This window comes from Eretmochelys imbricata, chromosome 6, assembly GCF_965152235.1.
Source record: "Eretmochelys imbricata isolate rEreImb1 chromosome 6, rEreImb1.hap1, whole genome shotgun sequence".
In the NCBI taxonomy this organism is placed as follows: Eukaryota; Metazoa; Chordata; order Testudines; family Cheloniidae; genus Eretmochelys; species Eretmochelys imbricata.
Window position 1 is genome coordinate 105,339,214 of NC_135577.1, and position 22,988 is coordinate 105,362,201.

At 39.6% G+C, this 22,988-nt stretch overlaps 1 protein-coding gene across 11 annotated transcripts in view; it reads right to left on the reverse strand.

Annotated features, from left to right (window-relative positions):
* Nucleotides 1–22,988, reverse strand: part of DICER1 (dicer 1, ribonuclease III) — a 103,057-nt gene that overhangs the window by 26,801 nt on the left and 53,268 nt on the right. For 8 of the 11 annotated variants that reach the window (XM_077819323.1, XM_077819318.1, XM_077819322.1 and 5 more), the window contains 7 exons: nucleotides 20,800–20,968; nucleotides 18,768–19,240; nucleotides 11,113–11,245; nucleotides 8,561–8,803; nucleotides 8,312–8,466; nucleotides 7,429–7,561; nucleotides 6,843–6,918 (listed from right to left, as the gene is read on the reverse strand). In XM_077819323.1, the coding sequence (XP_077675449.1) occupies nucleotides 6,843–6,918; nucleotides 7,429–7,561; nucleotides 8,312–8,466; nucleotides 8,561–8,803; nucleotides 11,113–11,245; nucleotides 18,768–19,240; nucleotides 20,800–20,968 (1,382 nt within the window). Of the gene's footprint in view, nucleotides 1–6,842; nucleotides 6,919–7,428; nucleotides 7,562–8,311; nucleotides 8,467–8,560; nucleotides 8,804–11,112; nucleotides 11,246–14,486; nucleotides 16,543–18,767; nucleotides 19,241–20,799; nucleotides 20,969–22,988 lie in introns of those variants that run through there. The other 3 variants (XM_077819324.1, XR_013346424.1, XM_077819326.1) reach the window with 3 other exon arrangements.

Genomic DNA, 22,988 nt, shown 5'->3' on the forward strand with positions numbered 1-22,988 from the left:
CCAATCCCCTGAGTCCGAGCCAGCTGGCACGGGCCAGCCATGGGTGTCCAATTGCAGTGTAAACATACCCTTAGAGGCTACACAATATTTAGGTGACCTCACTAAATAGTAGCGAGAACTTGCTAATCGTGATACCATGCACACATTAACCTCTTACCAGTTAAAGCTGCTAATTTGTTCTGAGTAAAAATAATACTGATGGCAGAATTCTAAGATTTCCGAAGTACATTTAAAATAAAAATTTTAAATAAATATTCTCCCTATGCTGAAGTTGTCACGGAAAAATCAACTTCCCACACCAATTAAAGGCAGTCTGGGACTGAATTACTTGATTGGACTAATTTGCACACAGTAATGTCTACCACCCAGGATTTCTTACTCCCTTTTCTTTGGGAATGTACAGACTTTCTGTACTGGTTTAGAGCACATCTAGCAATATTCTATGGGATGTTGGTTTAAAAAACACACTGTAATAAAGAAATGTACTTATGACATATTTACAAGCAGCACTACAGCTAAAGTCAGCATGACATTTTCGTTTTTTTGACTATGTTCTATGGCTCAGAGAAAACCTGCTTTGCCCTCTTTAGAAATGGAGATTACTGACTTTTAACTGGAAGTTCTTCAAGATGTGTGGTCCCTGACTACATTCCAGATGTGGGTACGCATGCACATCATGAGCTTGAGACCAGAAAAATATTGCAAATAGTGTTTATTGTTCCGTGCCTGCGCCCTGGCTCCCCTAGTGCTCTGCACTGGGGATATAAGTGGAAGTGCAGACCAATGCCTCTCCAGTTCTTTCTCTACCACAAATCCAGTTGTAATTCAAAGCTGGGACGGCAGGGATGGAGGGTATGTAGTGGAATACAGATAGGAACACGTCTTGAAGAACTTCCAGTTACAGGTAATTAATCTCCATTTCTTTTTTGTGCACTAGTCCCTATTGTATTCCACATGATTGCTGACAAATAGTATTCAAAGAGGAGGGGGATACGAGGATGCAGGTGGTCTATATGCTTGCAACACTGCAGCTCCAAAGGCTATGTCAGCAGAAGAGTCTTGGGCCAATACATAATGCTTTCCGAAAGTGTTCTGGAACTCCAGGTTGCCACTTTAAATGTCCAGTAGAGGGTCTTCTCTGAGAGAAGCTACTTAGGCTTTCTGTGCTCTCGTGGAATAGATGTGCTAACTGATTAAAAAAATCCATGCAAGGTATGGCTGCACTGCACTTACCCATGGCTGGCCCATGCCAGCTGACTAAGGCTCACAGGGCTGTTTGTGGAATAGACATTTGGGCTCAGGCTGCAGCCCGAACTCTGGGACCCTCCCATCTCAGAGGGTTCTGCAGACCAGGCTCTAGTCTGAGCCTAGAAGTCTACACCGCAATTAAACAGCCCCTTACCTCGAGGCCCATGAGCCCGAGTCAGCTAGCATGGGCCAGTCACAGGTTTTTAATTGCAGTGTAGACATTCCATTATAGTCTCTGAGAAGATATATCAGAACAAGCATGAGGTCAAGCAAAAACAACGAACGGTCCAGGTGATTTCCTAAAAGATTTCATTCTTTGCACGTAGAACACAGTGCTCATCTGAGCTCAAGACAAAGAAGTCTCCTGTCTTTGCTGGAGGCGTGAGGCTTTGGGAAGAATACTGGTAAGTGAATTGATTAGTTTATGTAGAATTTGGAAACTAATTTGGGATGAATTTCAGATGAAGGAGAAAGGATACTATATCTTTGTGAAATGTAGTATAGGGTGGGTCAGCCATAAGAGTCCCCAGCTCACTCACCCTCCTGGCCAGCAGAATGGCAACCAGGAAGGCGACCTTCCTTGATAAGTAGGACATTAAGCACATGGCCAATGGTTCTACAGGTGGCCTGGTAAGTGCTGAAAGTACAAAACTGAGGTCTTGTTGTGGCATTGGCTTCATTACTGGTGGATAGGTCCTGGTCAAACCCTTTAGGAATCTGGTTGATACCGAATGAGTAAAGATAGAGTAGCTATCAATCAGAGGATGGCATGCACTGATGCTGCTAGGTGAGGCCACAGTAAGCTAATATAGAGACTCGATGTCTTAAAATAGCAGGAATATCTGCTGACTCTGACCATATTGAATCTGTTGTGACCAGATACACAAATTCCTCCCTGTGGCTAGGTAACATCTTCTGGTAGAATCTTTCCTGCTATTATTCAGAATAGTTCAACTGCCAAACATGAATGCTTTGGGTTTGAAAACTATCCAAATACCAAGCTGTGAGGTGAAGAGAATCTGGGTTGGGATGCCTGACCCTGCTGCTTTCTTGAGTTAGTAGGTCCTTCCTTATCCAGAAATGTTGGGATTATATAAATGGAAGGAATGCATTGCAGGCCCACCTGACTGCTCTTAGTTCTAGGAGGTTGATATGCATACTGGCTTTCCGAGGTGTCCATCCACATGGGATCCCCAGCCCGCAAAGGATGTGACTAAGATTATTCTCATGTTGGGTATGGAAGCTAAGAAAAAGGACTCTAACATATACATGCCCCAGGTTCGTCCACCAGATGAGTGAAGCTCTGACCATGACAGCAATTGTCACTACAGAGTTCATGGTGTGCCTGACTGATGTATACACTGACAGGAGCCAGACTTGTAGACAATGGAGATGTAACCTGGTGAAAGGCATTACATAGGTATAATAGCCTACGTGGCCTAACACAGAAAGACAGAACCGGACCATTCGACATCTGAGTGTGACTTGGTTTATTAGACTGCTCATGGCATGGAATCTGTCCAGGGGAAAGTAGGCCCTTGCTGTAGTTGAGTCCAGGGTCACCCCTATAGAGTTTCTGATTTGCATGGGAATCAGGACAGATTTTTTTTTTATGCAGATCACCAAGGATGCCAAAACCCAGTAATGACGAGGTTGCCATCAGAGCTCCTAGGCATTATCTACTTGTTTAAAGCCAGTCATCCAAGTACGGGAAGATAGTGTAGCTGTTTCATCTCATCTTTGCTCCCACCACTGGAAAGACCTTTGCAAAGACTCTGGGTGCTGCTGCCAAATTGTGCAGGAGTTCCCTGTATTCACAGTGTTCCTGACCTACCAGAAAACTGAGGAACCTTCTGCGGGACAGGTGGATGATCACATGAAAGCAAACATCTTTTATGTGGAGAGCTGTGAACCATGTGTCTTTTTCCAAGGAAGTAGTTATTGATGCCAATGTAACCATGCAGAATTTTAATTTGTAAATAAAGGTATTTAGCTGATGCAGGTCAATAATCCCTCCAGCCTCCCTTTTTATTGGGAAATATGAAACAGTTGGAATAGAACCCTTTCCCTTGATGCTGAGGTGGCACTCACTCTTTAGTTTAGCTGGTGGCTGAGGTTGGGTAGCTGTCACTGATATGGATGAGACTGCATATCTTGATTTCTGCACCTTTTGTTGCTTGTCGCGCAGTTTTGTAAGGTCATCGGTGATAGAAAGGCTAAGGAAAGAGGTGTTGGCTTATATGGTCATTTATGGCGTTTCCTCTTCAGGCCCAGAGAATAAATGCCTAGCGGGCAGTGGGCTGACCTGCAGTTTTTTAAGAAGTGCAAAGACTTGTCTGTCTTCTCATTAAAGAGACTAGTTTCATTACAAGGAAACTCCTCAATGGTGTTCTGAATCTCTCTTGGGAACCCTGAAGAGTGGAGCCATGACTCCTGGCACATTACTATTGTGGTTGCCATAGATCTTGATGCAGTATCAGCTGCTTCCACTGCAGCTTACAGTGAGGTTTTGCCACAAGTCCACCTTCCTCAAAAAGGGCCTGGAATTGAGCCCTGTCCTCCTTGAGGAGTTTTATCTTTGAACTCCAGTAACATTGCATAGTTCATAAAAGGGCCTGGTAGTTAGAAATTTTCAACTGGAGACTGATGGATGTGAATACCTTCCTCCTCGGGTCAAGGCGTTGAACTACCTTGTACGTATGGGTAGTTCCTGGGTGTCGCTTCCTGGATCTTTTCATGGCTGCTTGCGCTATTAGGGAGTTAGGGGTAGGGCCAATGAACAAGAGTTCTTCCCCTTAGGAGTAGGGATACAAGTTGCTGGTGTACGCCATACCACTTTAGCTGGCCTCCATAATGGCCTCATTCACAGGGATGCTACCCAATTGGGTCCGGCGGGCTGTCACATGTTCAAGAGTTTGTGCTGCATATCTTGAACATCCTCTAATGGAATTTGAAGCTCTGCTGCCAATGTCTCCAATAGTGCTTGGTATTACCTAGGGTCACTGGGTGAGAGCAAAGACAGGGTAACTACCTCATCAGGTGAGGAAGATGATATGCCTGTTGGCACTGCTAGTACCAGAGGATCCAGTTCATCATCTTCCTCTTCCATATACTTCTGCAGAGCTGGCTGCTGTTGTCTAGTAGGAGAAGGATGGGGAGACTCTGGTTGAGTGCATGGATTTGGTAAGGGTCCCATGGATGCCAAGGGGCCAGTATGAAGGGTTGAAGACTGGTTGGGATGGACCTCAGGACAGTGAGTACCAGTGCTCTCTTGGAGGGGAACCATATTTGTGCAGAGAACAGGTCCAAGACACTCTCAAAGTCCTGTCTGCGATAACCTCCATAGGTTGAGAAGATGATGGTTTGCCTTGGGCATCGCATTTAGTCTATGGCAAAGGCAGATCCAGTTCCATCAGCAGTACTGTCAGTACCAGTGGAAGAAAAGACTGGCTTATGGATGGAATAGGGGAGTGACTCCTCCTTCTTGAAGTGGTGTCCCCTTCTGGGGTCAATATGGTCCTCAGAAAGACTAGGCTAAAAAGTAGAAGAAATTGCGAGTCCAGGAGGATGAAGATATCCTCTGGTGTAGTGTATGTCTCAGTCCATTCTGGAGTACAAACAGTCCTGGTTGTCAGTTCTGCTGGATCCAATGCCATGACAGACTTAGTTGTTGGTGGGTGCTTTCAGAACCGGGTTGGTACAGCTGGGCAGAGAGGATCCCATCTGGCGCTCCTCAGTACTGGCAGCTGATGGTACTTTGACTCTTTAAGGTTGTGGTCAGCACCGATGTTGGTACCGGTATCATGGAAGCTTTCATTTTGTACGCTTTCCCTTTGTGGTCAAAAGGCTTCGGCAGACTGACAAGCAAAGACTCACCTGATTTGGAAGGACACTGGGAGGATCCCTTCTCTGAGAAGGCTACTTAGACGGGGGATGGACTGTTCTTATGCTTGAAAGAGTTCCCCTCACTCTTATGAGAGGTCCAAGGCAACAGGTCTTTAGATTTAACTGATCCAGCCTCTGCTCCAGAGCTCATACTCTGAGAAGAACTGCTCAAAGCCTCTAGTCAATGTACTAAGGTGTCTCCCCAGCCTGGATCTAACAGGGCTTTCTCCATGAGATACTTCCTCTCGTCTATCTTTGGTCTGGGGTGGGAAGAAGCAACAAATATTGCACTTGGAGGAGACGTGAACTTCCCCAAGGCAGTAAAGACAGCATGGGTGGTCATCAGTGTTCCCTCTAATTTTTCCTCACCTCCATATTGGTGCACATAGAGTTCACGTGGCAGGGTGGGACTGAGGGGTTTGGTACGTGGGAAGGGGTTCGGAACGTGGGAAGGGGTTCAGGGAGTGGTAGAGGGTTGGGGTGCAGGGGGGAGGACTCTGGCTGGGGGTGCAGGCTCTGGGGTCCAGAAGGGGGCTGCGACAGGGGGTTTGGGTGCAGGAAGGGTGAGGGCTCTAGGATGGGGCCCAGGGATGAGGTTTTGGAGTGCAGGCTGCTCTGGGGCTACAGCAGGGAGAGGACTCCTCCCCCCGTCCCCTCTCTCTCCCCACAGCAGCACCTGGGCTGAGGTGCTTTCTCCGCCGCAGCCCTGCGCAGCTCTTAATAAGCTGCTGTGCGGCCACACAGCCAAGAGGGATCTTAGGTGGTCGTCACTGACCAAGAAAGAGCAAGGGCAGGATAGAGAGTTTTTGAATCCCGAAATTCTGACATAGTCCTACTCCCAAAAGGGGAGACAGAGAGGGCTCCCCACCAGATGAGGATCTAAGCTACACTACCTATACAGAAAACTATAAAAGCACTTAAAATATATACAATTATATTTACAAGATGAAGACAAACTCGATGTGAGGATAGCTCCAGACACTGGAGGATTCTGACTGAGGCCATGTGGTGGTACGAAGGAACTGGAGGAGTCAGTCCACACCTCCCCTTATATCCTTGGTGCAGAGCCCAAAGGGAACCTGGGCTCAGAGGCAGACCAATGGTCACTATTTGCAAGATTTTTCTGGATTCAGGTGTATCGTGCACATGCACACTCACATATCGAACACACATAGGGACCAGCACTTGAAGAATTTAGAGTTCTGATAAATATTTTGTAGTTAACTAGAGAAGCCTCCTCTTAAAGCATTGAATTTTGGATTGTACATAACAAATGCTGTTACAATGAACTTTTAGAAAAATCATATTCTATGGTTATCTCATGGCTGAGAAATATAGCTCTCAAATTACACTAGAACTCTGAAATGTGATTTGCTAGCTGACATTGAAATTTTTTTCCTGTATAAAAACCATATTCCATGTCAAAAGTTATGTTACCGCAACTGATATTGAATTTACCATTTTAAAAACCACAGAAATTCAGTGGTGAGATTCCCTTGACAACCTTAACTCTACACCTCTACATGGATGCATGTTAAATTATTTCATTATATGATCACATCACAGAACATTGTGCAATGGGGGTTAAACCATGAATTCCTCTACCATATTATAGAGGACAGAAGTCTTTACCTACAACTTTCCAAATGCCTCAATATAAAGATTTTTTCCCCTTAACCAAAGAGATCCTTGTTTTCAAAGACACTTACCAATTTTGTGAAGCTTTTCACAGCAAATAAGAGCTACCACTCTCTCAGCCAGTCTTGCACAACTCATTGGAGGACCCTACAAAATATTTCACAAAATGTCTTAAATCTATCTTTAACAGTACATAGTTTACCAATATATTTAAATGGTGAGAACTTAACAAACATTATAATGGTTTCATAAACTCAGAAAGAACAGACATTAAAACTCATCACAAAGGAGTTACTGTTTTAAAACACAGTATCAACTCTTATACTGCCTATGCAAAGTGCAGAAATAAATAAATAAATAAATCTGGAGCACATCCCACAACTCAAATAAGCAAATGTGTGGCTTATTTGCGGCTTATTTGCTCATGAGGCTGAGGGAAAAGCAGCACAAGTCTTTGGGATGTACAATGAAAGGAAGTTGCTGAGAAAACAGACTACAAACAAAAGAAGCAGAAGTGGTCTGCAGGTAGTTACAGTGTGTGTTACAGCAAAAGAAAAGAGCATATATGCTGGCTACTAATTAATGCCAATGGAAAATTCATTCAGGTATATATACATACATAATTCACTTATTTCCATCCCCATACCAAGTACTTACAACAATAGAGGCTCGAAGAGGTGAGTTGATTGGCAGGTAGAGAGTTGAATAAAATGTAGTATCAGGCAGTTCTCGGGTTTTACACTTAGGAGCCAGATGAGTAAATGGATCGCTTGGTAATCTTGCGCAGTACCTAATTTGACAATAGATTTTAAAAAGCCTATCTTTCTAAATCCAAAAGCAAGATCCTATTTACAGCTTACAGGGACTCTCAAATTACTAATGCAGGAAGTATGGAAGATTTTAGTCCTGCCTATCTCTTGAATTTCCCAAAATTAATATTTAGTAAAGTAAAATGATTTAATGTTGTCATCCAATACCCTTTTTAAAATAATACAGCAGATCATAAACACCAGAAATGTGAGTGAGAGGATTTTATGTGGCCCCCCTCAACTATAGCACTTCTTTAAAATTTGGCACTGTCAAAAGCAACTACATCTCTTCCCATTTGATGGCTGAATGGTGGACTTTATTAAATGTGTTGGTGGTCTCTATTTTATAAAGGTTTTTATACAGCCCATATCACCATAGTAACTCAGTACATTCCAGCAATGCATTAAGCAATCGGAGTACACCTCAGTCATGTTATGTTCATATCCCTGGGTAGTTCTTAGTAGAAAGGGAATCCACATCACTAATACCAATCATCAGAACTGGTATCCTTGTTGGCAGTCTCAGACAAGGACTGAATGGATCTGACAACAGGCCTGCCCTCTCTAACTCAGAGGTGATCTCATTCAGAATAGAGTTGAAGCATGTTGGTAGAGTGTTATGGGGAAGTTTTCAGTGCCATGCCTTACGCTGCCCTGTTTTGTGAGTCAATGGAGAACTTCAGTATCTGAAGATGTCAAAGTGCAAGGAAAAAAGTGAATTTGCCTCATACCTATTGATGTGTCCAATCGCAGTGTTAATTGTAACTCTTGGACTGCTATCATCTGGCCTCAACACATAGGGTGGAAAGATATCATCATCATCCACGATGGATTCAGTTTCAGTTTCACTAGTATCAACGGACTTTGAGCATTTGTTTCTGAGGATCTTAACATTTTAAGAACAGAATGTGAGAAACAGGCTTTTTTTTTTTTTTTTTACTACTATGCTAACCAAGAAGTATGTTCCTCTGGATACATACCTTCTCAATTGCTTTGTAGGTTTTAAGATCTTCTTCAAAACTTTTGATTTTGTCTGTGTCTGCTAACATGATGTAATTTGAGATTGGTGCCCTGGCTCTTCCTTTGGACTGCACATAGGAACGGTATTCTGTGGGCAAATCAAAACGAACCACCAAATTGCATTTTGGTATGTCAACACCCTCTTCAACAATACTAGTAGCAATAAGTAAGTTGGTCTCATGTGCTCGAAATTTTCTAAGTACCTATAAAAGTAATCAAGAAAGAAATGTCTAAGAAATCATTTCTCTACACAACTGTTTGAATTACTTTTAATGAATTTTGTAATGCTATGTAAAAAACACAAAAAAACCCCCCAAAAGGACGGAATTGGAATTCTAAAAACATGTTTAAAAAGAATCAGAAGGATTACAGTGTTCAGCCAAAACAAACAACAATAATAATAAAAAAAATTTCAGAGACTCTTAGAGCAACAACATTTAATCAGAAAGACAATATGGCTTCCCAGGAATTACATCTTAAATATCAAATTACGAGGGAAATTAAAAAAATGTGGGAACCTCTAATCATGCAGGTGGGGAAAACCTGCTTAATTTACAATATTACATATCTTTTGGCTATGCTCCAGCAATGTTTGTTCAGAAAAGCATTTCTGAAATCAATAATTTGGGAATAACCAATCAGCATTTCTGATGTTGAAGCATCATTTTTGGAAATGACAATTTCCACAGTTGATGTTTCTGCTAATAACAATTTAAATTCACTAGGATCAAGGAACAATTATGGTAAACCTGCTAAAAGAAAAGTCACAACAGTTATATAAAAACAAACTGAAATAAGAAATCCTGACAAAAATACTTGCAAAAAGAAAAATGTCAAACTATTCTGTAAAATCCAGAAAAGGAATAAAAAGGAAGTAAAAATTAGGTTCACTTAAAAGGAAAAAAAACATAAGAATTTATAGCTCATTATACTATGTGTGGAAGAAACAGCCTCCCTCCCCCACACAATAAACTACAGTAAACTACTTGTTGCAGTTCATGTGGTTTTAGGCTACTTTTTAAGTCAAGTTTCAGAGTAGCAGCTGTGTTAGTCTGTATTCACAAAAAGAAAAGGAGTACTTGTGGCACCTTCTCTAAGGTTCCACAAGTACTCCTTTTTTAAATCAAATTTGTTACTGAACAATTGCCAACAGTATTTACTAATTTGAAATGTCAGTGTAGGTAAGATCATAAGAACGGCCATACTGGGTCAGACCAAAGTCCATCTAGCCCAGTATTCTGTCTCCCAACAGTAGCCAATGCCAGGTGCTTCACAGGAAATCAACACAACAGGTAATCAAGTGACCCATCCCCTATCGCCCATTCCCAGCTTCTGGCAATGTTGGGCATACTAATTTTCAAAAGAGATTCAGTTTTGAAACAGGATTAACAAAGATTAGCTTTTCAACTGTTTTTAAATTGAAAGTATTTTAAATGATAGATATAGGGTTCTTTCTAAATATTTTCCCTTCAGCTAAAACAATAATACATTCCCTAATTTTGGTCCTCTTTAACTTTTGTTTTAGGATCTTATTAAAATAACCATTTGCTTTTTTAATGAATTGGTTGCTAAATCATTAATGGACTCTACTTAATATCTGTTACACCACGTCACCATTTAACAACAGCCTTAAAAAAGACAGAGCAATATTATAAGTCTTTCATTTGTGAATGCTCCCTCACTCCTTATCATGCATACAGGCCAAACAAACATTCCACACAACGTTTATTGTTAAAAGGATCCTGGCCAATAATACGTTATAACAAACCTTGTAATGCAAAATTACTCAGTCACCCAGCCCAATTAATCAAATACAGATTTCAGAGTGCTAGGACGTTCCATTTTCATAGATTTTATCATCAAGTTGGAAGCTATGTTTGTATTTTTAAAAGTGTTAAATTTTATTTCTTTGAATTTAATAAGCTACTGGTATCAAAGTACGTCAAGCTGTAACAGGGTAGGTGATTTAAATATTTTTAATAAGGCAATTATGGGGGTTCAGGTTATAAATATGGCTTTTATCAAGTTCAAATACAAAACACAGTTAAAGCTAATTTTTTTTTTAAAACGTCCCAACATGAAATTCAAGACCATGGGTTTTTATTCGACACTAGACTCAATGTAAATCTGAGCTTTTAATGATCAGCAATTTACTGTTATTACAAAAGGGCTTAATATTCTACACTGCAGTCAGGAAATTCCAAAACACTTTATTTTCTGTGAAACAGTAATGTAGCACTGTTAACCCATTAGAGGAAAATTAAGTGGTTGATGTGACAAGACAAGAAACTAGTTATACAGACCATTTTAAATTCTATTTGATTATATAACTTGACCACCCAATTTTTCTAAACACATTTTTTGTAAAAACATCTGCACCACAAACAAATGTGCAGCTCTGTCAAGTCAGAATACTTCCTGAGATTCCAGAAGTTACTGCACACAGATTTTGCCTGCAAATGAAATGATTCTGAACATAGTAGTATCGTAGAATTCTTTTCAATTAAGTTACCTCTTCTTGTTTTCTGAATTCCACTTCCATCTGTTTGTTACGAGGCTGATTCTTTCCAATGCCATGTCCAGTTATAAAATTGCTACTGATGTAAGCCAGTTCTGGATCCTGTTTTCCAGCTTCCTTTATCAACCTAAGAATATTACACACATTTTGGAGTCAGGCATAGCTGAGAAAATGAAAGTTAATCTTTCGTTTGTAAGACCTATATTAAAAATTGAAGTTTGGTAATCGGGTATTTTGCCAACATATATACAGATGGCCTTAGCATGTTTTTTTTCTGAAACTGAAAGTTTATGGTGAAAACTTCTGTAGGGATAATCAAAGATGGACTGCATACGTACGCACATGCTTTGGGTCTAGTATGGAAAAGTCTATACTTGAAGGCCAAGATTTTCAGAAGGGACCAGTGATTTTGGGATTCCACAGTTTCTGGGTGCCCAAACTGAGACACCTTTAAAGGGACTTACTTTTCAGGAAGTGCCAAGTATCCCCAACAGAACAAAAAGGCCCCTCTTAGAGTTTGTCTACATAGGGGTAAAAGACCTGCAACACAGCCCGCATCATCTGACTTGAGCTAGGGCTGTGGGTCTAAAAATCACAGTGTAGACATTCAAGTTTGGACTCCAGCAGGTTTTTTATCCCTGTATAGACATACCCAAAGGGCCTCATGTTGGACACCCTAGAACTCAGGGTCCCATGTCACTAGTCATTTGGTCAAAATCTACAAAGGACAGAACCTAAGAAACCAGCACCAAGTGTTCACATCTCTTCTAAATGTTACAAACCTCTGTACTCAAACATTTGACACCTTTATCTGTTGTGGCGTTGTCAACTATACTGAATGTGTATTCTGTATAGGTGTACATATGCAAACATTTATAAACAGAAAAGCAAACTGAAAAGCGCATGTGTGTATATCACACACACATACACACAAATAAAAACATCTTGAACATGAAATGTAAGGTCCCGTATCCTGCAACTATCTCTGTGTGGGTGGATCCCGTGCAGCAAGGGGCTAGCTGTATGATCAAGGCTTAGTTCTGTAAATTAACAAAGCTTCCGAAAGGTTGCTGACTTCTGACTTCACAATCACAGCACAAAACAGTTCAAGACCCTCTTGATTCTTTGCAGGTTAAGTAAGGTAGTATTAAAAGGTGAGATATACAGAAATTGTTTTACTGTTATGAATAATTCTGTTGGAATGTAAGATTATTAGGTTAATATTAAGGATAAATATCTGCATAATTTAAATTATATTTTCTGTTCATATATGCTAATGACAAAAAGTTTTAAGACTTTGCTGTAATGTTTTGAGAAACTAGATATGTTTAGCACTCTGATTAAAAATATAGACATGTATCTTTCTTATTTAACCTAAATATGTTTGCAATTAATTGGTGAAATTATAAATTACTCAATAATACTGAGCATGGATTATATGATTATACATATTTATTCATCCTTTTGCATTCATTTTTAAATAGGTCTCTTCTTTTGTATTTCCCCTTCTTCTTATAGGCCTAATAAGCTAAAAGTCTGTCTGTACAACACTGATTTCATGAGTAAGTTAAGCAACTAGCCATCTGTCTGTATAAATACACGTGTGTGTATAATCACAGTAATTGCTTTTGAAATGCAATGCCCAATGGGGAGTCCTCTGCAGGGGGGGATGAACCTGGAATCTCTGGGTCTAAAACTGTGTCTTTACTACCTGTGTTAAAAGACCCAGAGTCTGTTAGTCAAAGGCTGTATGAACATCTCAATCCCACCCTGGTCCAACCATTAGAAAGGGATACTGCAGAAAACTGGGAGGGCAGTTCTGTACCTGATTTTTTTTATTTTTATTTTTTTGGAAAGTCAGACCCTGAAAATCTTTACCTTTGTTTCTTCTTCTAGATGACATTCCTATTCTAAAGCTCTTTTATCCCATCAAAGATGATCAAAAGAAATAAATCTCAAATTTGGATTTCTATTAAAGATTGCATTAGGTCTTAATGCACTTCAGTTGTAGAGAAATATACAATTAATGACATCGAGATATAACATTTCATAGTGCACAACTTCACAGGCAATTACTTACAGGAAAATGTATTAAGTTCTTTTCTTCTATTTTTGACCATAAACTAGTAATATACTGTGACAGAATGTATCCATGTATTCACAACCTACACAGTATTGTAATTATCTTTGTACAAACATGCCTTGTAAAGTATCATTTGAAAATCTCAATTTGCTGGTCAGTATCCTCCTGATAAAATGCATGTGATAACACTGTATGTGAAGTTATAAGATTCTACTATACGGTGTTAACTCCATGTGTTCCAAACTGAGGTTGGCAAACAGGTCTATCTCAAACAAAGGAATGTGTGATCTGCTTAATTTGCATTTAAACGGTAAACAGAGTCATCAAGCAGGAAGGGAAACAACAAAGGAAGCTCAAACTGGTGAGGAACAAGCAGCAGGAATCATCCTTCCCCATAGACTTTTGGTTCCCTGGTACCCAGTTGGAAATGTTTTCAAAGGGGGGGGACTGAAACTATAAAAAGGAAGGATAAACACCCCAAGGCACCTCCCTCTCTCTCCCTATCTATCTGCACTGACGGTACCTGAAGCAACAAAGAAAGCATTCATTGGATTCTGGGAGAAGGGGTTCTGACCTGATCCTAAGAAGGATGTGGAGAGAAAGCTCTGCTTTGAATGTAACCGTGTTAAGTTAAAATGCTACTGGAGTGCTTAACTTATCTTTGTTTTTCTTGTAACCATTTCAGACTTTTATGCCCCATTACTTGTACTCACTTAAAATCTCTCCCTTTTTAGTTAACAAACCTGTTTTATTGTTTTAGCTAAGCAAGTGTGTTTAAATTGAAGTGTCTGGAAAAATCCAGTTGGGATGGCAAGTTGCATGTATATTATTTTTATTAAAGTAATAATGGACTTTATATAAAACTTGTATTATTCAGGAGAGGGCTGGGCAGATTTCTGGGGGGAAATCTAAGACTGAGGGTGTGTTGGGGGCACCCTGCAGTATAACCCAGGCTGGGGAGAGCCAGAGTGTAACCCAAGTGTGGCTGGCAGGCTGTAGTTACACACACACAGGGTGTGGCTTGCATGCTGGAAGGCTGTTTGTGAGTGGCAGAGGTGGGAGCCCCTTCAGCAAGGCATTGTAAGGCACCCAATGGTGCAAGGCAGGGTGACAGAACTTTAGATTAGTCTGGATTGTTCCCAGGAATGTCACACATATACTGTGTTTTTTTAATATGGACAAACAAAAAACAGTAAAAAGTATAACAAAAACCTTCTTAAATAGAATTTTCCCCCCACATTTCCCGAGGTATACAAACTGAAATATAAGTTAAAAAATACCTATGGCAATGAATGAACAAATGCTTTTAACACACATCTAATAATTTATGACAACTGATTTTGTTGTGCATTTGTAACTAGTGGGTGAAAATGATACGTGATCATTACTATACACAGATTAGGCCAATTTTTGGTTTGACCAGTAATATTTACAATTTAGGCAATAATCCTGTTTCTGAAGAAAGGGATTAGTAGTTAAGTATCATTTCATATTAAATTCTTACCTGTTTCTGCCACAGGGTATGTGTACACTGTAGTTAGACTCCCAAGGCTGCTCTGTGCTGGCTGACTCAGGCTCGGAGGCCTGGGGCTAACAGGTTGTTTAACTGCAGTATAGACATTCAGGCTCAGGCTGCAGCCTGAGCTCTGGGACTCTCCCACCAGCCCGAGCGTCCACACCACAATTAAACATGGTCCAAGTCAGCTGGCACAAGGCAACCGAGGATTTTCAATTGCAGTGTAGACATATCCATGCACCCCTTTTTACCACCAGTATCAGACTCCATTACATAATTCCAGGACCTGTAGACCAAGTGTAATTATTACTATAACAGCAGCAAAACAAGTCAACAGTGCCTATATATTGATCTGGCACCACTTCATGATGTGCAGGGCTTGGTTATTGGCTTCTAGGTGAAATTTAAGGTGTTGGTTATGACTTATAAAGCCCTAAATGTTTTGGGATCTTCTGATTTGGGAAGAATGCCTCTCTCTGTGTGCCCTATTGCTGTAACTGCAATCAGCGGATGCCTTTGAGCTGAATCCCTCTCAACTGAAAGGGCAAGGAACTGGCAGTAGTGAGGGGTCTTCAGCCTTTGGTCTGAAATACCTTGGATCTGCTGACCTTCCAAGTAATCTGTAAACCCAATCTATTCACAAATGTTTTTGGAACAGCAGGACAATGGAACAGACTGCCTAGGGAGGTTGTGGAAGCTCTTTCACTGGAGGTTTTCAAAAGGAGGCTGGATAGCCATCTGTCTTGGATGGTTTAGAAACAACAAATCCTGCACCTTGGCAGGGGGTTAGACTCGATAACCCTTATGGTACCTTTTAACCATATGATTCTACGCAGAGGGAAGAGTTTGATGCAGCTTAAGTTTGGAACTCGCGTGAGTGTGGGGAGACTTTTTTTGAGAATCTTTGTTCAGTGGTTGACTTTTGGAGTGGGAGTTAGATGCTCAATGCTCATTTTATACTTTGGTCACCATAACTCATGTGAAGGTTGTCTGGAGTCTTAAGGTAAGCCTTTTTGTTAATTCTTTATAAATTTAAATAAATAAAATGTACTGTAAGTTTGAAGTGTTGTGGCAGCCAGGGTGTAGTTTGATTTATATATCATGTAAAGTATGCAGGTATGTACAGTGCAATGGAAAAAGTACAATAGCATTTGAATCAAATTTATCATTTAGTAGTCTATATGAACTGTGACTTCATAATCTTTTACTCCCTGAAGTATAATGTAATATTTATTTCAGGTTGCCAGGCATATTTATCAGATTTCATTAAATGTAAAGACCTTTTAAAAAGTTATTAAAAACATGTATTCATTTCACTGGAAGACTTGACTTGTATCACATAATACACTTCCATGAACATTTATGGGTGCAAAAAGGCAAAGAAAAAGGATAAAATACACTGAAAGTGTGCATGTGGGGAAATGCACAGTTCAAAGGATAGGCCAAGTGATCAAATAATTAAAGTGTACATTCAATTAAAACACACTTCATAAATGTTCTGATCCAAAACTTGGAAATCAATGGAAGTCTTTCCATTGACTTTAGTGGATTTTGGATCAGGCCCAAATTCCAAATAAATGTTAAGTACTGGCAGGTGCAGAACATTACATTTCTTTCCAAAATAAAATTATTTAGCTATGCAGTTTTTTTAAAAAAAGTATAGCAAGCATTTACTGAAACTCCACTGAACAAAAATCAATAAGCTCTTGTAACTGCTGCAGGCTTTTCAATAAAATGTGGGCCAAATCTTCAAACAGACATGGCTTAATTCATGCCTCTTCAGAATTCATATGTGCATCCATGGCAGACATTTTCATTTGTGTGTCTATGGATGTAAACAGGTAATTAGATATGAAAACATTTTATGAGTGCAACAAAGTTTTACCAAATCTCGACTTTAGCCAATGTGTCTTACAGTTGGGAAAACTGACCCCACAAAAAGTTATGGAGGTGCCTAGTAGTGACTCCACAGTTGTGTTCCAAAATGGGCTTAACAGTCAGCATAAAATCCTGTTTCTCTCTAAATGGAGGAGACCAGTTGGTGTGAAGTTTCAAACATGGTTAGTTTTTATGTCCTCTGAATTTTCTACGGAATTTATGTAAAAAAAATTGTGAAGAGAAACTAAACAGGAAGTCTTTAAATTTGGGCTCTGAAACTTTTCCTTGTTGACTGATACCTATTAAAAATATTGTCTGCCTACACAAAAATTGGTAGAGAGGTGGATCCTGAGTAGCCCCAAAGCAACAGAGTGTGCTTTTGTTTGTTTTTGTTTTTAAAGACAGTTTTGGATTTAGGGTCATTTTTAGCAATTATCCACTATTTTTATAACGGAAAATGTATTTGGAGTGAACACAAACCTGATTGATGGGGCATATAACCTTGCTTGCTGTATGGGTATACAGAAGACTGATTGGAATGGGAGAGAGTGGTTGAAAGATGAGTGCAAGGTGCAGGCTCATACAAATTCCACTGACTGATCTGGTGGGGTGAGGAGAGGGAAAAGAGAATGAGGAGACGGGGGGTACATGTAAGCCTGATTGACAGGGACTGCTGAATGCAAACTTGATTGATAGGGGTTGGTTGCACATAAGGGTTGCTCCCCCCTGGAGGTTTTTCTGCAGATTTTATCCTATAACAAAGAGTTCATGCACAACTATCGAAGGATAACATTCTCTTGGTGTCCTTGCATCCCCACAGGTCTGTTACCCATCCTAATTAAGCTGTAGAAACAACCCAGGAAATTACTACAGGGAAAAAAAAAATAATTTGGAAGCAGTTGGGGTTGCTATAGACACTTCCTGACAAATCCACAAAAGCAAGGAAATGTAAAATTGAGCTAAGAATACAGACCTTCTACTTCACCCACAACCACTGTACACCACAAACCATGAACTGCACTCTTAACTCACCTCCCAGATCACACCGTTGAACCATCCTTCTGCATAAAACCCTTTAGTATTTTCCTACACAACCAACTGCTATTGTTGGGGAAAAAATATTCTGGTAAAATGATGTGAACAGAAGGGTGAAAACAGAATAGTGCTAAGGCTGTGGAGCAAGATCTGTGGTGTATGACAGCTGTGGAAATGGCAAGGTGTATGTTTGTGCATGGAGAAGTAGAGGACATGTACCGTTAGGTGGAATAACTTTTCATTTCCTTCCATGAGAGATCTTGTTTAAACTTCAGAGAGGTAGCCATGTTAGTCTGGATCTGTAAAAGTGGCAAAGAGCATCTGACGAAGTGGGTATTCACCCACGAAAGCTTATGCTCCAATACGTTTGTTAGTCTATAAGGTGCCACAGGATTCTTTGCCGCCTGTTTAAACTTGTAACGTAAGTAAAAATATTTAATGTTAATACATGATGAACGCACAAAATAAATTGTATGGGGGTATTTTTTTGGCATATTAGCAGTTTAAAAACAGAAAAACGAATTTATTTGCTGAAGTACCTCTTTCATTGTTTACTTGGGGCAATCAGCACTTACTAGTAAAGTGGTGTAACTTATGGCTAATGCAGATCACCTTTTCAGGAAAAAAGAAACATACCTTATGCAACTAGAGTATGCACACATCTTCAATATTTTTTGGCAGATGCCCCAGTGGCCACCTTTTTTTGTTGCTGATAAGCAAAAACAAGGGCTTGACATTTTCTGAATAAAGAGTTTTGTAAACTCCAAATGTTCTAATATTGCATGTATAAACTTTTTTTTTTTTTGAACTTACAATTATCAGCTTAGGCTCCACTAAACTGGAATCAAATTGATGTATGGTCACAGGATAAAATTCACAGTGTAAAATTTTTAGAAGTGCCTCAGTGATTTTGCAGCCTAAGTCCTATTTTCAAAAGTGACTGAGGTACTTTTGAAAATTTTACTCAAAAGCTCATATTGGTTCTTGGACAAATGTTCTAGGTCTCTTGTTTGACTCTTAAACACAAAATGGAGTGACTTTTCTGAAATACAACACTTAATTTCCTAGATAACGCTAAAACACCTTTCCTTTTGTCAGTGTTACATTCTTTAAGATTTTCATTTTTAAAAGCTTTACCTGTTTAGGACGACTGCTGTGTATCTCCTTTCCACAAAAATAATTCCACATAAAATATTAGTAAAGGGAGAAGGGAAATTTGTCTCTGGCTTCTCTTTCTCCTCAATTTCTTCATCCTCATCATCATCTTCAGAATCACTCCAAGACACATAATTATCCTGATTCCTATTATTATACCACTCAACACTTTCAAACTGCTGCCGCTCATATGGTTTATATTTGCGCAAGATTTCAAGCAGTTTTATTACTTTCGGGGTTACAAATTTCAGATCAAGTGAGGCAGGTGAGAAGTGCTCTTCACACAGTGCATGTATTTTCCTTAGGAAAGTGTCTGTAAACAATAAAAATTTCCTGTGCAGCTCCTCTTGCTCATGTTTGATGTACTTCTGTAGCTCTCTCACCATCATTCCAGCTACCTTATCTGCACACCAGGGTCCCAGAACAACCAACACAGCTCGACAGTCTGACAGTATCTACAACAAATGAATTCAAACCCCAGTTCAACAGGATATATTAATAATTTACTCATTTTATATTGGGCTTTCATTTCTAATATGAGGATAATCCTCATTGTAGGCACAATAGTGGTTGGTTTCTTTGTAAAATATATTTACAAGTTATTTCATTTAGAAGTCCCCCACAAACTTGATAGGAGAAAACGTAAAAATACTTCACCAGAAACACCAGCCGCTAGAGCTACACTCTACATTTTATCATTTTTGTCCTTGGACAAGAAGGATTTAATTACTATTTTGTAGTCTGATGCCATTGCAATCTGGAAATATGCCTCAAAATAATTATGCTAAAAAATAATTCATAATGCAGTTATGAGCAACTGGACAGTATTATCCCCACAGTCTAATGGGGAAACAGGTTTATAAACAAGGCAATATTTTCCATAGGCACTTTTGCATCATTATCTGAGACTGATAATTTGCCAAGAAATTCCACAAACAAGGCTCTCAATTCATTATATATTATTCAATGTATTTAACTAGAGCTCATTAAGTCTGTTCTATCAAAAGAAACCATTTTAATTAAACTAAGGAAATGAAAACTACACTTTAAACAGAGAAAAGAACAGTTTAAAGAAAAAATAAATTTCATTTCAATTAATTTAAATAGGGTTAGTGTAGCAGTACTCAACCTGCTGGAAAGGCATCTTTGTCATTGAGTTAAATGGCCAAATGCCACATAAACACTATAGCGTGACATCCTAACATTGTGTTGTGATGTTGCTATATCACTAAAACAAATTCATGACCCATCACATCCTGATATAATATTACAATGGAAGCATCACAATACAGTTAAAATGTTGGACCACGAGGTTTTTTATGGCTCTACAAAACTCCACTTGAAAAAACTATCCTTCTCTCTACTCCGCCTCTCCATTCCTGACTGCTCAGAGATATCGGGAAGACTCTTTGCAATCCCTGTGCAATTCTGCACTCCTTTCTCTACAGCTTGTTTGGCAGGTAACGTAGGCAATGCTCCTGTAACTCAAGAGACTCAAAGAACATGGGAACTGAAAGAAGCAGAGAGTTTGAAACAGGGTATCTGGCTGAGAGTTTATTTCGTCTTATGACACCAACTGGGGATACTTTTTCAGAATACTTCCTGAAGCACCATTTTCTTGTTGTTGTTGCACTATTAAAATCTTATTTGGAAAAGTCACTGGGTCTTAACAATAATGGCCAACGTATAAGCAATAAAATAATTATGCAAAATGAAAAAGAAAATATATCTGATCCACAAATCTGACAAAGTTCTAAAGTAACAGAGTTAAGGGGCGAAATCCTGGACTCCTTCACATCAGGGGGAGTTTTGCTATTGACTTCAATAGATTTCACCCACGGTTCAAAGGAAAACAGGAAAAGGAAATCAGTCACAGGAAATTAAGATTAATTTTGTTAATATATTTTAGGTTGGCTGAACTAAAATAAAAGTTTCTGTAATTAACTTGGAAAGCAATGAACAAGCAGTGATAAAAATCTAAGTATGTGTTTTATATCTGACATAACGTCCTTACCTGTTTAGAAATTAACGTAGAGTCTCTTTCTTTTGAATGTACAGATATGTTGCAGTCATTTAGAAAGTTAAGTGCTTCATCCAATTCTTTTAACAATCTTTCATACAGCCCGCTTTTGTCGGTATATGGTCCACAATCTACCACAATCTCACATGGCTGAGAAGTATATCTTCATTGAGAGAAGCAAAAGATTTGGTCAACCACAGCTGTTGAAAGTCAGAGTTGTTTTTAGCTACTAAGGCTATACATTAAACAGGAAGGACAGCCATAACCAATTTGAGAGTTTTTAAAATTTTTTTGGTAGTAAACAGAAAAACAGAAAACAAATGAATATACAGTTTAAGATATTATATAGGACATCAAAAACAGCGTACTTATTTTTTAATGCCTTAGTGTTAGTATCTCTCAAAAAAGACTACATAAATATAATTCACACACTATGCAGGAGCCAAACGCATATATTTGAATTTTTCAGGAGTGAGTGTCAAAGTCATGTATGAAATGGATGTTACTTACCTGTAACTGAAGTTCTTTGAAATGTGTGATTCCTATCTATATTCCACACATGGGTACACATGCCTGCCACATACCTGCATCCAGAGATTCTCAACAAGCAGTGCCCAATTGCTCTCCTCGTGCTCCAGATTGAGGGTATAAGAGGAAGAACCAGAGAGGCACTGGCCCTCACTGCTTCTTCTTAACTGCAAATCCAATGGGATCCAAAGCAGAGAGGATGGAGAGTGGGTAGTGGACTAAAGCTAGACACCACACATCTTGAAGAACTTCCAGTTACAGGTAAGTAAACCTTCATTTCTTCTTCAAGTGTTAGTACCTATGTGTATTCCACATGTGGGTGACTGACAAGCAGTATTGAGACTGGAGACGGGGTTCGAGAAGGCTGGCAGTAAAGATGCTTGAAGGATTAAAGTCCCCACCGCTGCCACTGAAGCTGAGGCCTGAAGTAGCATGTAATGTTTTGTGAATGTGTGACTGGAACTCCAGATAGCCATTCTGCATACATCCAGTATCAGTACTTCCCACAGAAATGCTATAGAATCAGCTTGCTCTCTCGTTGAGCATTCCCGTACTCCATCCAGGGGATGGATACACTAGCAGTACGTGGTGATGTGACCAGAAATACATTTAGAGATTCTCTGAGAAGATATTGCTTGTCCTTGCAACCTTTCTGCTATAGAGAGAAACAGTCTTAGTGATTTTCTCATTGGTTTGGTCCTTTGGAAATAGAATGTCAGGACACATCTGACATCCAGGGAATGAAGGTTTTCTCTTCAATGGAAAAGACAATGGTTTTGGGAAGAAAACAGATAAGTGGATTGGTTGGCTGACAAAAAAATTCAGAAATTACCTTAGGGAGGAATTTAGAATGAAGGTGAAGGGAAACCGTCTCCTCGCGAAAAACTGTATATGGTGGGTCTGCCATGAGTGCCCCCATCTTGCTTACTCTTCTGGCTGAAGTAAAAACTAAAAATGCATCTTTCACAGAAAGGTGAGAACATAGAACATATAGCTAAAAGTTCAGATGGTGGTTTGGTGAGTACTAAAAGGACAAGCTTGAGGTCCCATTGAGGTAAGGCTTGACCATTGGCGGAAAGGTCATTTATGAATCTCACTATTGTTGGGTGAGTAAAAATGGAACATCCATTTACTGGAGGAAGGAAAGTACTGATTGCTATGAGATGGACTCTCAGTGAGCTAAGAGAGAGACCCGAGTTCTTCAATGACAGGAGGTAATTTAACATGACTGGAATATTTGCAGAGTCTGAAGAAGGCTGACTGACCTGCACCCAGGTAGAGAAGCATCTCCATTTAGCTAGGTAACAGGTCCTATTTAACTCTTCCATATTTTAAAGAACATAAGAATATAAAAATGGCCATACTGGATCAGACCAATGGTCCATTTAGCCCAGTATCCTGTCTTTCAACAGTGGCCGGTGCTAGATGCTTCAGAGAAAATGAACAGAACAGGGAAATTGAGTGATCCCATCACACAGTCCCAGCTTCCGGCAGTCAAGAGGTTTGAAGACACCTGGAGCATAAGGTGTACCTGACCATCTTGGCTAATGGCATTGATGGCCCTATCCTCCATGAACTTATCTAATTCTTTTTTGAACCTACTACCCCTTTGGCCTTCACAACATCTCCTAGCAATGAGTTCTACAGGCTGACTA